The sequence below is a fragment of the Lepidochelys kempii genome, chromosome 1 (genome assembly GCF_965140285.1).
Source record: "Lepidochelys kempii isolate rLepKem1 chromosome 1, rLepKem1.hap1, whole genome shotgun sequence".
NCBI classification, from domain to species: Eukaryota; Metazoa; Chordata; order Testudines; family Cheloniidae; genus Lepidochelys; species Lepidochelys kempii.
The window spans coordinates 97,627,746-97,644,177 of NC_136380.1; the positions used below are offsets into that span (position 1 = coordinate 97,627,746).

The 16,432-nt window shown below is 41.5% G+C and overlaps 1 protein-coding gene across 4 annotated transcripts in view; it reads left to right on the forward strand.

Moving 5' to 3' along the window:
- The window catches only part of DNAJC3 (DnaJ heat shock protein family (Hsp40) member C3), a 64,462-nt gene that overhangs the window by 22,505 nt on the left and 25,525 nt on the right, over positions 1-16,432 (forward strand). For all 4 annotated transcript variants that reach the window (XM_073347977.1, XM_073347984.1, XM_073347994.1 and 1 more), the window contains exon 5: positions 14,489-14,641. In XM_073347977.1, the coding sequence (XP_073204078.1) occupies positions 14,489-14,641 (153 nt within the window). The remainder of the gene's footprint in view (positions 1-14,488; positions 14,642-16,432) is intronic.

Below are 16,432 nucleotides of genomic sequence, written 5' to 3' on the forward strand. Positions count from 1 at the left end.
ATCACAGAACTCGTGGCTCATACCATACGAAGGGCACCTTCTGACTTTCAGAAAAAGTTGCTTTGGCTTCTTTGCCTCATTCGGAAGCTGAGGGTGGGAAAAGTTTTGTCCTTATGCAACCAATGGTATTTTACCAGCAGGAGTGTTGTATGGAGGAATAGAATTTTCTCCCCAGGAGAACAATTTCCCTAGCATCCTTGAACTGAGGGGGAATCTATCCCAGCTGACTCAAACCATGGAAATCTGAGTGATGACTGGAATGTAGAACCCTTTTGGATTGCCTGTTCTTAAGGATGTTTTCTCACTGTGAATCAAAGAAACCAGTCTTTCAATCCCTCCAGGTAAGGGTCGGGGGCTCAGAGGGAGAGTCCCTGTCTAGGCTAGTCTCGTGATCTAACTACTCCCTCACCTTTATCCTCCTCAGGGAACTGTCGCTACACTTTTAAGGGGCGAGGGAGAGAAAAGCAGGAAGACCCTTCTGGATACTACAGTGACAGTAGGGGCTGCAGAGACATAAGGCCCCGCCTAAATTAATTCAGTTGGGGTTTGGATGTGCAGGGAAGACACTCTTCTTGTGGGGAAGCAGCCTCATTTTCCCCTCTCCCCTTAAAAAAATCCAAAGCAAACCAACAAAATAGCAATGCAGGCTGCTCATTCCTCCCCTCCTTCCTTATAAAACAACTGTTGGCTCCTCCTGGGCAGCTCGGATCTCTCCTTTGGAAACTCAGTAGTGTGTGATCATTAAATATTTATACCCATGTTGGCACCTGGTAAAGCCTATTTTCTTGTGTGAGTGTGGGCAAGACAGAGCCACATGTTAACCCAGGGGCGGGCAAACTTTTTGGCCTGAGGGCCGCATTGGGTTTTGGAAATTGTATGGAGGGCTGGTTAGGGAAGGGTGTGCCTCCCCAAACAGCCAGGCGTGGCCTGGCCCCTGCCCCCTATCCCCAACCTGCTTCTTACCCCCTGATGACACCCCCCCCCCGGACTCCTGCCCCATCCAACCCCCCTGTCCCCTGACCACCCTGGAACCCCTGCCCTGACTGCCCCTCACCGCCCCATCCAACCCCCTGGGACCCCGCCCCATCCAACCACACCTTCTCCCTGACCACCCCTGCCCCTGCCACTCCATCCAACCACACCTTCTCCCTGACCACCCCCGGAACCTCTGCCCCTTGCTGCCCCATCCAACCTCCCCTCTCCTTCCTGGCTGCCCCCCCCCACTGGGGACCCCTGCCCCCATTCTACCCTCCTGTTCTTGACCCCGAACTCCCCTGCCCTCTATCCAACACCCCTCCCCCCCACCCCCGGCTCCCTGCCCCCTTACCGCGCTGCCTGGAGCACTGGTGGCTGCCGGCGCAGCTGCACCAGGAGAGGCAGCCGTGCCATGCTGCACAGAGTACTGGATCAGGCCAGGCTCTGCCACTGCACTGCCTCAGGAGCTTGCAGCCCTGCTGCATAGAGCATTGCGCTGGCCGGGGTAGAGGGAACACCGGGGGAGGGGCCGGGGACTGGGAGCTCAGGGGCTTGGCAGGAGGGTCCCGTGGGCTGGATGTGGCCTGCAGGCCTTAGTTTGCCCACCTCTTGTGTTAACCAGAGGTCCCTAGTTAGCTCTAGAGAATTATTGTTCAGTGGAATGGCTATTCTGTCTCTTTGTACAGCTCCAAGGTGTTGAATAGTCAGTAGGGTTCCTCAGATGCTTCATATCTAATGTTTCCTTAGCAGACACACAGTGAAAGTCACTAGGAAAAGAGTTGGAGGATATGTCAGCGCCCTCTTCTGGGCCCTGATCCAGCACTGCAGTTAGTCAAGCACGTGATTAATTGAATTGATATAAATGGGAATATTGATGTGTTAAGTGGTTTGCAGGATCAGGGCCTCTCTGAAAAAGGGAGGCTTCATTAAATCACATGGTACCTTTCTCCATGTGTCTTTCAGCCGCCCCGGAAGAATACTCTGGCACTAGTGTGAAGAAAGTCTTTCCAAAAGCAGATGGGTGATATGTGACAGATATCAAGTTTGCTGCACCTGAGCCATGCAAAAAACTACTGCAAAGGGCCTTGCTGACAGACTTGTTTAAACTGCTTCCAGTTGTGGACATTTCATTGCACTGCAATGAATATGTTGTGAATAGAGATGTTCTGTCTCTCTTAGATGAATTTATGGGTTTTTTTGAGCGTGGAGGACTTATAGATATTTAAAAGCCATATATTGAAGATTCTTATAGTTCCACTAGGTGTCAGCAAAGACTAACCAACTTTGAATGTTGTGTGCTTACAAATTACTTTTATATTTTCCTAATTTAGATCAGGCTTCAGTTATAAATGTTACAGTATTTATCCATGGTCATCCAGTGTGTGTGTAGGTCTATTTTAGGTGTGGATGAAGCAAACCGTCCTCTTCTAGTCAAATACAAACTCTAACACCATTATTTCAGGCAGCATTAGAGCAGAGGTACCCAAAGTGCTATCTTCTTTTTCTCAGTCTCTGAGAGGTGCACCCCATGTTGATATTAGACTAGGTCCCCAAATTATTTGCTCTGTAGTGAGGGTGGTAGCAGCAAATAGAGAAGGCAATCTAGTGTGCAACTTTTGGGGAGAGCCATTCTCCCCTTACTTTAGTAATCTAGCATTATTGTAAATATCATAGATGGGAAATGGGGAAGGGAATTTAATTAAGTTGTGTGTATCCCCCTGCCAGTTCAGGACTTTCCCTTGGAGTATATTCTAGTGTGTTTCATAATTTTTAGTAACTCAAACAGTGGGGTTTCTTCCACTTTCCTTGAGACTGTTCCACAGCCTAACAGATCTCCCTGTTAGATGAGTTTTCCTTCCATCCCCCTGATATTCAGCCTGCATTTTTGTTTGCTCAATGTCATTCCATTACTCCTTGGACCTGTCAGAAACGGTTCCTCTCTCTGTGCTTGGCAGCCTGTTGCTGTCTCTACTAGGCACACTGCCGTCTGTCTCTGTGCAGTTGTACAGTATGGAGGCCCTCGCACCCTGACTGTGTCCCTCCTTTTTAACGTTCACAAATGCCTTCCTCTGTCTACAATGTCACTGTAAGCCACATAATACAATCTAATCCATCCACCTTCTCTTTAGTGACTTAAAACACCTCTGTATTTATAACTCTCTTCCAATAAGGATCCCAGATCCCAACCCACTTAGATATGAGAGATCCTCCCTCGCCCTACCATTCTCTAGGTACAAGCCATACCTACTTCCCTATAGCTAGGTAGACAGGCTATGGTATTACCTGTTCCACACAGAGAAATTGACCTGTACATTCAATATGCTGCTTTAATTGTTAATTTCAAACATGTGAAAAGCAGTTGCAGTACTTGCAGACATATATCTATGAGGTTGAATTATAGTCTGGCCAGGTGCAGAAGCATAGCAAAGCTCGTGAGTGAAACCCAAACTTGGGATTTTTTGACTCTTCAACATTTTGTGCTCTAATCAAATTTTGTGTATATATGTTTAGGCTTGACAGAATTTTATTTTTATTTTTTATAATTTTGACAGATGTTTAAAACATTTGTTCCATTTTTACTGTTTTTTTTTTTTTTAAAATTTTGCAATTGTGGGAAATTTTTGGTGAGGGGGGGTCAGGTAATGGTTGTGTATAAGTGAAGAATTATTTAATGATGGTAGATTTTGAGATTTCAAAAGTGTAAAACTTTATAACCATTAAAAAACAACTTGTCAAAATACACAAATTAAACATCCTTAGGTCAAACTCTAAGTTCTCAAGCAGATTTCTTACTTTGCCTATCAGTAAATTTTGATTATTATCAATGGAAATATTTTTTCATCAATTTGCATATGTGGTGGAATTGATATTTATTGATATTTCCCAATAAAATCAAATCGTCCCAAGCTGCCTAATATTTCTTTCTCTCTCACACACACACACACACACACACACACACACACACACACACACGTTAAAAACTTTACTAAGGTTGCACAATCAAGCATACAAAAGTTAGGAAATACCAGAATTAAGGTTGCCTGTGCAACCTTTAATTTGGCCCTTTATGCATATGCATTATGATATAATTAAAGAATGTAAGATCACATGCTATTTTTTATAGAATCCCTGCCTCATTCAGCACACAAGATGGATCACGTGCACTGAATGAGCAGCTGTATAACATTTTGTTTCTTCCTCATAGTTCAGTGGGTGGCCCCAAGCATTATTTACTGCATATTGTTCAAACCCTCCTCCGAATACACAATTATTAGTTTACCCATGGGCTTGTCTATGGTGCTTATCAGTGTAATGTCAGGTGCTTCACAAATATTGGACTTATATTCACAAAACCCCAGTGAGGTGAGAGGGAGTGGTATTACCCTCATTTTACAGATGTGGAAACTGATGCACAGAGATTAATGGGTATTTAATTTTGGAGGCCCAATTTGAGATGCTTAGGACCTGTTTTTTCAGAGTACTCGGCATTCTATAGCACTTCATGTATTCAGGCACAGCTTCCATTGACTTCAGTTGCAGTTGTGAGTACTCAGTAGTACTACTGCACATTGGGCCCCAGGATCCCAAGTCAGGCACCCAGAAAATGAGGAACACACAATTAGGGACTAGCTGTGAAAAGTCTGGGTTGTGTGACTTAACTAGCATCATGCAGAAACCCAGACACAGTCCGGGATAGGATCCAGTTCTCCAGGGCATCATTAAACTGTCTTAACACTGAGACCATCCTTCCTCTTCTTGCAATCCCCTGCCTCGTTCAATATATACCTTCCAACTTAAGGCACCCTTTATTCTGGCATTTCCTAACTTTTGAGTGCTTGACTTTGCAACTTTAATAATGTTCTTTTAACATAGGTTTTTGGGTGTAATTTTCTACCTTTTTTAAAAAAGCAAACTGAAATAAACCTAATTCCATCCTGTCGTTTCATATTGAGACTGACATGGGTCATTAGCAGGGCTGGACCCTTTAGGTCCACCACACTAAACCTCTGCTGCTTAAGCAAATGGAGTAACTGATAGCAGTAGTAGGTTGTTATCCTCTATGTGGTGCGGGAGTAGAGTGGGATGGGAGACTTTGCTGGTGGGTTTCACAGATAGTTGCTGAAGGCAAAGGGATGTTGAAAGTCAAGAATCTTGAGTTCCATTTGAGGCTCTGGAGAGTCTGCCTGTTCTTCTGCCCCATCCCATCTGACCTATCAATGTCCCAGTACTGTCTCTTCCTCACCTCTGAAGCATATTTTTATTCTTGTTTGTATGTAACCCTTTCTGTCATTATTCCTTATACTCGGTATCACTTAATCCTATGTCCTCTTGTTAAATAAACTTACGTTATTTTTACTGTGTTCAGTGCACTGATTGAAGGGAACAGTGTGTTAATACCAGTTAAGCTAACAGGTTGTAGTGTATTGTCTCTTTAAAGGAGCAACAAACTTAATTACTTTTGTGAGTGTTCAGTAAGAGGGCTGGATGGTGTAGAGAGACATCTCTGGGGAACTTCAGTTGAGGTTCATTGTTCCTTACTGGCAAGACAAGGTTTGAACTGGGAGAGTTCTAACGAGTTTGCTTGCAAGGCAGATAATCTGGCAAATCATGGGGTTGTCACACATTTTAGCAGTAGTAAAACTCTTACCTGCTGACCCTGAGAGGGGCAACGCAGTAACTCACAATTCTGGGAGTTTTTGCAGATGGAGATTCCACAACCTCCCTTGGAAGCCTATTCTAGAGCTTAACTATCCTTATAGTTAGCAAGTTTTTCCTAATATCTAACCTTAGATACCCCTTGCTGCAGATTAAGCGTTTTACTACTTGTCCTACCTTCGGTAGACATGACAAGTGCCACCTGTCCTCATTATAACAGCCCTTAACATATTTGAAGACTGTTATGAGTCGTTGTCCTTCCCCCTCCCCCCCGTCATCTTTTCCTCAAGAGTAAACATACCCAGGTTTTTTTAACCTTTCTTTATAAGCCAAATTTTTGAAAATTTTTATCATTTTTGTTGCTTTCCTCTGGACTGTCTCAAGTTTGTTCAGATCTTTCCTTAAGTGTGGTACCTTGAATTGAACATGATACTCTAGCTGAAGCTTCACCAGTGCTGAGTAGAGTGGGACAGTTACTCTCCATGTCTTACATATAAAACTCCTGTTAATAAACCCCAGATATTAGCCTTTTTCACAGCTGCATCATATTGTTGACTTGTATTCAATTTATGATCCACTGTAACTCAAAGATTATTTTCAGAAGCACTGCCACCTAGCCAGTTACTTCCTATTTTATGGTTGTGCAGTTAATTTTTTTCCTTCCTAAGTAAAGTACTTTACACATGTTTTTATTGAATTTCATCTTGTTGATTTCAGATCAGTTCTCCAATTTCTCAAGGTCATTTTGAATTCTAATCCTGTCCTCCAAAGTGCTTGCAACCTCTCCCATCTTGGTGTTATCTGCATATTTTATAAGCATACTCTCCACTCTGTTATCCAAGTCATGAATGAAAATACTGAATAATACTGGACCCAGGACAGATCCCTGTGGGACCCCTCTACATGTGTCAGTGAACCATTGATAACTACTTGTTTGTTTTTCAATCAGTTGTACACCCATTTTACACTAATACCATTTAGAGTACATTTCTCAAGTTTGCTTATGAGAATGTTGACAGTCCCACTTGATAATCTTACTAAATAAAAATCAAGACATATCACATCTACAACTCTATCCCTATCTGCTGGGCCAGTGACCCTGTCAAAGGAGGAAATTACGTTGGTTTTGCATGATTTGTTCTTGACAAATCATGTTGGTGATTCCTTATTACACTATTATCCTCTAGGTGCTTACTGATTGTTTAATAATTTGTTCCACTATCTTTCTATGTATTGAAGTTAGGCTGACTGGTCTCTAATTCTCCAGATCCTCTTTGTTCCCCTTTCTAATGTTAGGTACCATGTTTGCCCTTCTGTAGTCCTCTAGTTACCTTTTTAATGAAGACTGAAGCAAAACAGTGATTAAACACTTTGCCTTTTTGTTGTCGTCCCTGCTAAGTAGTGGACATATGCTTCACTTAGTCTTTCTCTTGCTCCTGTTGTATTTATAGAATCTTTTCTTGTTGCCTTTTATGTCCCTTGCTAGGTGTAATTCATTTTGTGTGTTAGCCTTTCTGATTTTCTCCCTACATGCTTGTGCTATTTCTTTGTACTCCTCCTTAGCAATTTGTCCATGTTTCCACTTGTTGTAGGATTCCTTTTCGATTTTCATTAAAGATCTCCTGGTTGGAGCCATATTGGCCGTCTGCTAGTCTTCCTTTCTTTTCTTTGCAAAACCGTTAGAGTAAACAGGTAAACAGCTCCCTAGTTCTTATTGCATCCCTAGTTCTGATAGGGATCTGGATGCATTCCTTTCCTTCCCCAACCCCATCCCTCTTATCTCTTCCAAAGGAGGAAAAGGTAGAGAGAACTGTCCATAATTCTTGGCTTGCTTGTTAGGTGGAGTGTGGAGGATAACTTCGTTCTCCTAGTCGTCTCTTCACTTGGAGAAAGTTTTTATTTTTTTTTTATTTTTCAGTTGTACCGTGAACATTACATATAAATCCTGTCTAGTGCACCTAGTGAGGAAACCTTATGATGAAAAACATTGTTTCAGTAATGCTTAAAGCCTACTTTTGTCTCATTGTGTATGAGGGAGAAGGAAATAGTCGTTACTTGGTAATCTGTATCTGGTTGGGTGAAGTTATCGTTAAACATGGCTGTCACTTACCACCACAACTCCAGCTGCAGTGCTCTTTTGCCTGCAGTGGATCAGCATCTGAACTGTGTAGCTATAACACTGATGCTTCAGGTTTATTCACCGTTTCCTTTAGCATCAGCTATGTGTCTCCAGGAATTTTGGTTTGCATTACGTGCTCTGTAATAGCTCATAATGCAGTAGTGGGGTGAGGGTCAAGGAACAATGCTATAACTGCACCCATTTACTATAATTAACAAAAACTTCTATAGTTAGAAATTCAGTTAAACTCATTTAAAATTAATTAACTAGTGATTTTTTTTTTAAGGCAACATTAGCATCTTGGGCAACCTTGATTCACATGCCATGGAGGGGTATTTTGGGGGAAGGAAAGAAAGGGGACCTAGAGGATGATTAGGTGGGGTGAAAAGTGGGGAGGGCAAAAGTAGCAGGCAGCAGAGGGATGGGCAGAGGTGGTAGAGAAAGAATGACCCAGAGGTGGGGAGTGGAGGGCACTGGTGAGGGAAGCAGGGACTCTTTGTATAGTGTGTATTGGCTTAACCTTTGTAATATATAATAATAGACTGTGGAAGGAAAAGGGCCTGTGTGCATGTTTGTAGAACTTCCTAGCTAGGACTTGTGGGGCAGGAAAGGGAAGGGAAGTTGTCATAAATATAAAGGGAAGGGTAAACACCTTTAAAATCCCACCTCTGCCACCATGTCAAGGTTCCTTCCCCACTCTGAACTCTAGGGTACAGATGTGGGGACCTGCATGAAAACCTCCTAAGCTTATTTTTATCAGCTTAGGTTAAAACTTCCCTTATCCTAGCTTCTTAACCCTTTTACAGGTGAAAGGGTTTTTCCTCTGGCCAGGAGGGATTTTAAAGGTGTTTACCCTTCCCTTTATATTTAAGATATGCCCCCAAATCACAGATAGGGTGAAATGCTGGCTGTGATTTCTTCCTGGAGCTCTAGGAGAAAACAGAGTTAATAAGACAAGTGCACTTCTAAATATACTACCAAGTATATAAAGACTAACAATATATTCCACATCTCAAGTACGATTTTAACCAGTTGATTCTGGGAAACTTTCACGGGAGAGTGCATCAGCCACTTTGTTAGAAGCTCCTGAGATGTGTTGGATGTCGAAATCAAAATCTTGGAGAGCTAAACTCCACCGAAGAAGTTTATTGCTACTTCCCATGGCGGTATGAAGCCACTGTAGCACAGCATGGTCGGTTTACAGGTGGAAACGCCATCCCCAAACATATGGGTGTAGCTTTTCCAGAGCGTAGACAATGGCGTAACATTCTTTTTCACTGACTGACCAGTTGCTTTCCCTCTCAGACAGCTTCTTGCTAAGAAACACTACAGGATGGAATTCTTGATCCGGTCCTTCCTGCATTAAAACTGCTCCCACACCACGCTCAGACACATCTGTGGTTACTAGGAACGGTTTGTCAAAGTCTGGGGCCCTTAGTACAGGGTCAGACATGAGTGTCGCTTTAAGCTGGTGTCAAGGTTCCTCCCCCACTCTGAACTCTAGGGTACAGATGTGGGGACCTGCATGAAAAACCTCCTAAGCTTATCTTTACCAGCTTAGGTCAAAACTTCCCCAAGGAACAAAATATTCCACCCGTTGTCCTTGGATTGGCCGCTACCACCACCAAACAAATACTGGTTACTGGGGAAGAGCTGTTTGGAAACGTCTTTCCCTCCAAAATACTTCCCAAAACCTTGCACCCCACTTCCTGGACAAGGTTTGGTAAAAAGCCTCACCAATTTGCCTAGGTGACTACAGACCCAGACCCTTGGATCTTAAGAACAATGAACAATCCTCCCAACACTTGCACCCCCCCCTTTCCTGGGAAATGTTGGATAAAAAGCCTCACCAATTTGCATAGGTGACTACAGACCCAAACCCTTGGATCTGAGAACAATAAAAAAGCATTCAGTTTTCTTACAAGAAGACTTTTAATAGAAATAGAAGTAAATAGAAGTAAAGAAATCACCTCTGTAAAATCAGGATGGTAGATACCTTACAGGGTAATTAGAGTCAAAACATAGAGAACCCCTCTAGGCAAAACCTTAAGTTACAAAAAAGATACACAGACAGAAATAGTTATTCTATTCAGCACAATTCTTTTCTCAGCCATTTAAAGAAATCATAATCTAACGCATACCTAGCTAGATTACTTACTAAAAGTTCTAAGACTCCATTCCTGGTCTATCCCCGGCAGAAACAGCATATAGACAGACACACAGACCCTTTGTTTCTCTCCCTCCTCCCAGCTTTTGAAAGTATCTTGTCTCCTCATTGGTCATTTTGGTCAGGTGCCAGCGAGGTTACCTTTAGCTTCTTAACCCTTTACAGGTGAGAGGAATTTTCCCCTGGCCAGGAGGGATTTCAAAGGGGTTACCCTTCCCTTTATATTTATGACAGCTGGTTAAAGGCCTTCTGACACTCTTCGGTCCACTGAACGGCATTTGGCTGTTTCTTTTTGGTTAGGTCTGTCAGTGGGGCGGCGATTTGGCTGTTTTGTGGTACAAATCGCCTATAATAACCGGCCAAGCCTAAGAGGGTTTGAACCTGTTTCTTTGACTTGGGGACAGACCACTTTTGGATAGCATCCACTTTGGTCTGTAGGGGTTTGATAGTTCCTTGACCCACCTGGTGTCCTAGGTAAGTCACTGTTTTCTCCTAGAGCTCCAGGAAGAAATCACAGCCAGCGTTTCACCCTATTTGTGATTTGGGGGGCGTGTCATAAATATAAAGGGAAGGGTAAACCCCTTTGAAATCCCTCCTAGCCAGGGGAAAGCTCCTCTCACCTGTAAAGGGTTAAGAAGCTAAAGGTAACCTCGCTGGCACCTGACCAAAATGACCAATGAGGACACAAGATACTTTCAAAAGCTGGGAGGAGGGAGAGAAACAAAGGGTCTGTGTGTCTGTCTATATGCTGTTTCTGCCGGGGATAGACCAGGAATGGAGTCTTAGAACTTTTAGTAAGTAATCTAGCTAGGTATGCGTTAGATTATGATTTCTTTAAATGGCTGAGAAAAGAATTGTGCTGAATAGAATAACTATTTCTGTCTGTGTATCTTTTTTGTAACTTAAGGTTTTGCCTAGAGGGGTTCTCTATGTTTTGACTCTAATTACCCTGTAAGGTATCTACCATCCTGATTTTACAGAGGTGATTTCTTTACTTCTATTAAAATTCTTCTTTTAAGAATCTGAATGCTTTTTCGTTGCCCTTAAGATCCAAGGGTTTGGGTCTGTGTTCACCTATGCAAATTGGTGAGGTTTTTTACAAACCTTCCCCAGGATTTTGGTGGGAAAGACTTTTCCAAGCGGGGTCTTTCCCGGTTATATATCTGTTAGATGCTTGGTGGTGGCAGCAATAAAGTCCAAGGGAAAAAGGAAAATAGTTTGTACCTTGGGGAAGTTTTAACCTAAGCTGGTAAAAATAAGCTAAGGAGGTTTTCATGCAAGTCCACACATCTGTACCCTAGAGTTCAGAGTGGGGAAGGAACCTTGACAGAAGTATAAGAGGGTCCTGGTGGCAGAGGACCATTGAAATTCTGGGGTCAGGAGGGATCAGGAGCAGGTTAAAGAATAACTGGAGGATAAAGGACCAAACAGATCTGAGTGCAGGGGCTGGAGAGTGTCTGTAACCCTCCACAACCCCCGTCTCTGACCCCTTCCAGTTCTGTTATGCCTCCCGCACTCCGTACACTTTCCCTCCATCTATCAAATTGCTTCAGGCAGAGGCATTTCTCTGGTACCTTCTGCTGCTGCTGCTGGCACATCACTGGCAGCAGCTTCATATGTTGCTCTCTCATTGGGTATGTAGCTTGGCCTTCAGACCCTCTAGTGTGCAACCCTCTAGTAATGCCCACATGAATTTGCAGGAATCTGCACTCCACAACAAACTCCCTTATACCTCCAGTATACAGCCACCCATGCTGAACACCTCCAGTTGTGCAAAATTACTCTTTCAACCTCTGCTCTAACCACAGCATTTTGTAGGTAGTAATAATAGATTAGATTTTTGGAAATAAAGTATTTCAGTGCATGAATACTTTGACGCTGCAGTTGTGACCTCTAGTGGCAGCAGAGGAATCAAAGGGCATTGCATGTTACGATAATCAGTATTTGACCTGGAAATATATATTAGAAACTTCTCTACGTAGTGAAGCAAGTATGTGGCAGGTGAGAAAGATATATAAAGTTAAAACAAACCCTATGAACAATACTCCTCTCACACAAGTTCCTGATGTTTACCTTTGTGTGCATTATATTTTTGTCAGATTTTGCTAAATTGTGTGTGCTATGATTTTTGACTTTTGAAGTAGTTATGTAATCCTGAGAAGCAGAAATACGTTTCCAGTCCCAGCTTGAATTTTAAAGCCTATTGTTTCATTCATTCCTACTAGAAGAGAAGAGATTACACCAGTACCTGTTTTTTTTCTTGATGTCTCATTCATAATGCATCAAAAAGGCATTGTTTATATACTTGGTAGGGTCTATTCCTTGCTAAAGTAACCATAGAAAAGATACAGGTTTTGTTTACCTGACAAGCAGTCTGCAAAAGGGAACATGTTGTAAAATGCTTTCCCTCCCTTTTCTCTTTCTTCATCCCCATTCTGCACCCACCTTGAAGTCAGGCTCATTTTGTTGGGTAATCCCAATACATATTAGGACTTGAAATAAAATAAATGATTCAGTGCAGAAAAATACTGAATTGGGGTGTGTACTGTTTTGGAATGTCTGCATTGATGGAAATGTACTCGAGGATCATCCTGAGTTTTTAGCCGGTTGTATACTATGATTTAATGTAGTCGGGGCCTTGCCAAAGCGCATAGAAAACAATGGGATTTGGATCAGACCTTTAGTTAATATCACTAATTGACAATTCTTCTCTCACCACACAATATGATGATCAGTTCTTGTGATCTCTGAAGCTTTATCCTTCCCCCTACCCATCTGAACTCTGTCAGGGATTGTTTGTGATCCCTCACTTGCTTGTCCCTGCATTCAATTGGTAAAGGGAATGAGGAAGATGCCCGGCTATTTCATTCTTGCTGGCTGTAGGGGAATTCCCTAATCACAGCAAATTTTTTCAAACTGGGAAAATAAAAATATATTCTTTATGACCACAAGCTCAGACTTGTTGAGACCTCAGAATGTTGGAAGCAAAAACAAAATAATGGCAAACAAATTATATTTTTCTAATTTGTTCCAAAAACCTGACAAATTGATGACTAACTCTACCACTATATCTCATTGATGGGTGACAATTATGTCTCCTCTTCAGAAAGTTTTTGGGTTAGAATACATTTCACCTAACTGCACTACCTGAGCAAATCAGTGTGTCTCACTTTGAATGATTACTTACCTCAGAAAAATATTTTACTTTTCTGTGGACTCAAAATAGTAATTTGATTCAATTGTTTGCCCAGTTTACACTACCGATAACTCTCCAAGTTGCTGCATTTGGATGGTGTTCTTTACTACCCTCTACTAAAGCCTTTTGTTCAGTGTTCTGCATAGAATGTTTGCTTGCCTTTATTCCAGTTATGTGTTTAGAGAAATGAAGATTTCCCAGCTAACGTAGTTGGGCTATTTTTTGGCAGGTGAAGAGCCCAATCTCCCTGAGATAAAAAAGAATCTGGATGTTGAGATTAGGGGAAGAATGAATGGGTCCAAAAGAGTTTTGCCATTGACTTCAGTGGGGCCAGGATTTAACTCCTGGCCTCTGCCTTGGTGAATCTTTCTCAGGATTTAGGTAACAGAATAAAGAGGCCTCTTCCCCAGTGCAAAATGAAATGTGTCTGACATTGGGTTTGGATTCTTATATACTTTGGAGTATAACCTGCATGACTTAATGGCAAATGTGATCACATCCACCTGACATCATTGTGTAAAAATCTGTTTTGTCATTGAGTGCTTTGGGACCACTCATCGTGATCCATCCCCCTCCAGCTCTTGTTGTAGGCTGTGATCTTCATTCCTGCCAAATGCAAAGCCCCAACCCCACATATGGACAGATTCTTGGGATAAAAGGGGACAGCCAAAATACACTCCGTCTCTTCAAACAATAAATTGTCACAGTAGTGTCCGAGAATCTGTATTGGTTGTTGTCTGGTCAGAAGGAGAGCGTCTGGGAACCAAGGGCCTTCAGGCTTCGTCTAAAAGAAGATTTATGTGAAGTCTGACATTTCTTGGTTTCCAGAGTCCAGGAGTTCTCAACTGACATATGAACCCTCCCTGGATTTAAAACATCTGTATCTATTGCTATGGCCATCCTTTCTAAGGAGGTATGAAAATTGCATCTCTACAATAACATTGAACTAGTCACACTAAATTCATTATGTAAATATACCTGATTTGCAGTGAGGCTTCTAATACATCGGACAGGTAAATCCTCTACTAACCTTGAAGTACTGTATAAAAGAATCCTGTATTTTGTGTCTGCCTAATGGAAGAGATGGATTAAGTAGAATACAGTTGAGGGGGTATACTACATAGGAATGAAGTGTCAAAGTGATGAACTTTTAGTACAGAGCAAAAGGAACTGGACTTTTCTGGATTATAACAGTTTATGTAGTGGCAAAGAACTCTTTCTTCCCAACTAGAAACATTTCCAAGGGAGTTTTAAATGATTCAGTTCACTTCAGTAGCATCTTTGGTTTGTTCTCCATGGTACAAGATGGTGAATAGAACAAAATCAGACCTCCAGCAAGCGGAGTTCAGTCTCTCTCTCTTTATTATATTTACAGCTCAAATCTAATCCCAGTGATAATGAGGAAAAGGAAGCCCGGTCTCAGCTGACGAAATCTGATGAGTTGCAGCGCCTACGTTCACAGGCACTGTCTCTGTATCGTCAGGAGGATTACACGACTGCGATAAGTCTTCTTGATGGGATTCTAGAAGTAAGTTCTACAGGAAATATAATTGAAGAGAAATAAGAATTTCTATCTGTGGTAGATGTGTATGTTTCTTTTTTTAACATAGAACTTTAAAGCCTGCACTGATGCAAAAACCTTATGTGTTGCTGGCTGTATCCTACTGAGCACTGTCAACTCCCATTGGGATCGTTGGGAGCTGAGGGTGGTCAACGTCGGGCAGGACAGAGCGCTAAAGAAAGGGAGATTGTGGATTTATGTTGAGGAATTGCTCCATTTTAACCTAGCCTTCTGGTATAGATGACTTTTTGTTAATACTTTTTTGTGCTTAAATTTCTTGTCCTTTCCCTCAGTCCAAAGTTCAGTATTCTTGGGACACGGTGGTTTGAATGGAATTTTACCAGTATGAAAAAGGTGTGTCGCATAATTTAAATTTTCTCAGTCATACTGCAGTTATCCAAGAAACTCACATGCGTTGAACTTAGTACTTAGTGTGTGTGTGTGTGCGCATCCTCAATGAGAACTGTGTACTTTCCTCCCTTGGGGAGGTAGGGGAAACTGGTAAGAGAAAAGTAGTGAAGGATCAAAAATAGTATGCAGCTAAACTACACACTGGTTTCCATATGCACATCCGTATCCTCAGATACCTGAATTGTAGTATCCCATCTTGTTGTTTGACTCTTCAGTCAGTGGTCACATATTCAGATGTGGGCAACTCTAATGTGTACTAGCATGCTGTTTTTTCATTTTTTCTAAAAAATGCAAGAAAACATTAAAAGAAATTCCTGGCCAAGATTTTTACACGCATTCTGTTATGGTGCACAAAACATCTATGCATGACATGCATGTAATATAAGAAATACATGAGACAAAATTAATGTTGCTGTGAGATCCATAATTTTGAATGTTTTCACTCTTGTTTGAGATTTGATGATGATGGTAAAGTACTGATAATGCAGAATTGTCAGCCATTATCTGTACTGATTAAATTACACAAATTTGGAATAGAAACACTTGCATTTACATAAATCTAACTTTTTTGGGTCCAGGATGTAAGTTAAATACCAGAATTAATATTGACATTTTCTGTAAGCTAAAGATTAGGCATGCTTGCTTAATGATAGTTCATTACTGTGCTTCTGAGAAGCGTCGTTTATCTACAAAATAAATTACACTTATTTGCCTTTATACTCAGTCTAGCTAGGACTGAAATTTTATAAATGACTCATGTACAATTCCCTGAGGAAGAATTTTAATAAATAAAAATGTGTATACTCAATTCCTAATTTAAAGTTTGATCTGGTAACCTAGTTGCATCTTGTAACTTAGTTGCACATACTCTCTATTGCTTTATTAAACATTTTAAATACCGTCTTCTCATATGTCAGAATATGTACACTGCTTTTATGCACCATTGAAGTTGCTTTGTATGGATATTACAGACAAATCCTTCAAGCCCAAAGCAGTAATAAAAGAATTAGTGGGTTATCTGTTGAAGGTAAATGTAATTATATCTATATTACAATCATACTTGTACAATCTTATTTTGGTCATTATAACTATTCAGAGTAAGGTGCTATCTCCCTGAGTCCCCTTTGTTAGATGTAACAAAATGAGATGCTATTTGAGGGTATATCACATTAACTTTGATCATTTGTCAATTGTAGCATTTATTTCATAACTGTAAAAGAGTCAAAGTGTGGGAAGGGATGGGATGGGGGGAAAGGGGGGCTGTGTTATGATTAAACCTAGCCCTGTAAAACTGAGAGTTAAGAAAAACATGAAATGTTTTGGTTTTGATGCCTTGTCATTTTTTGA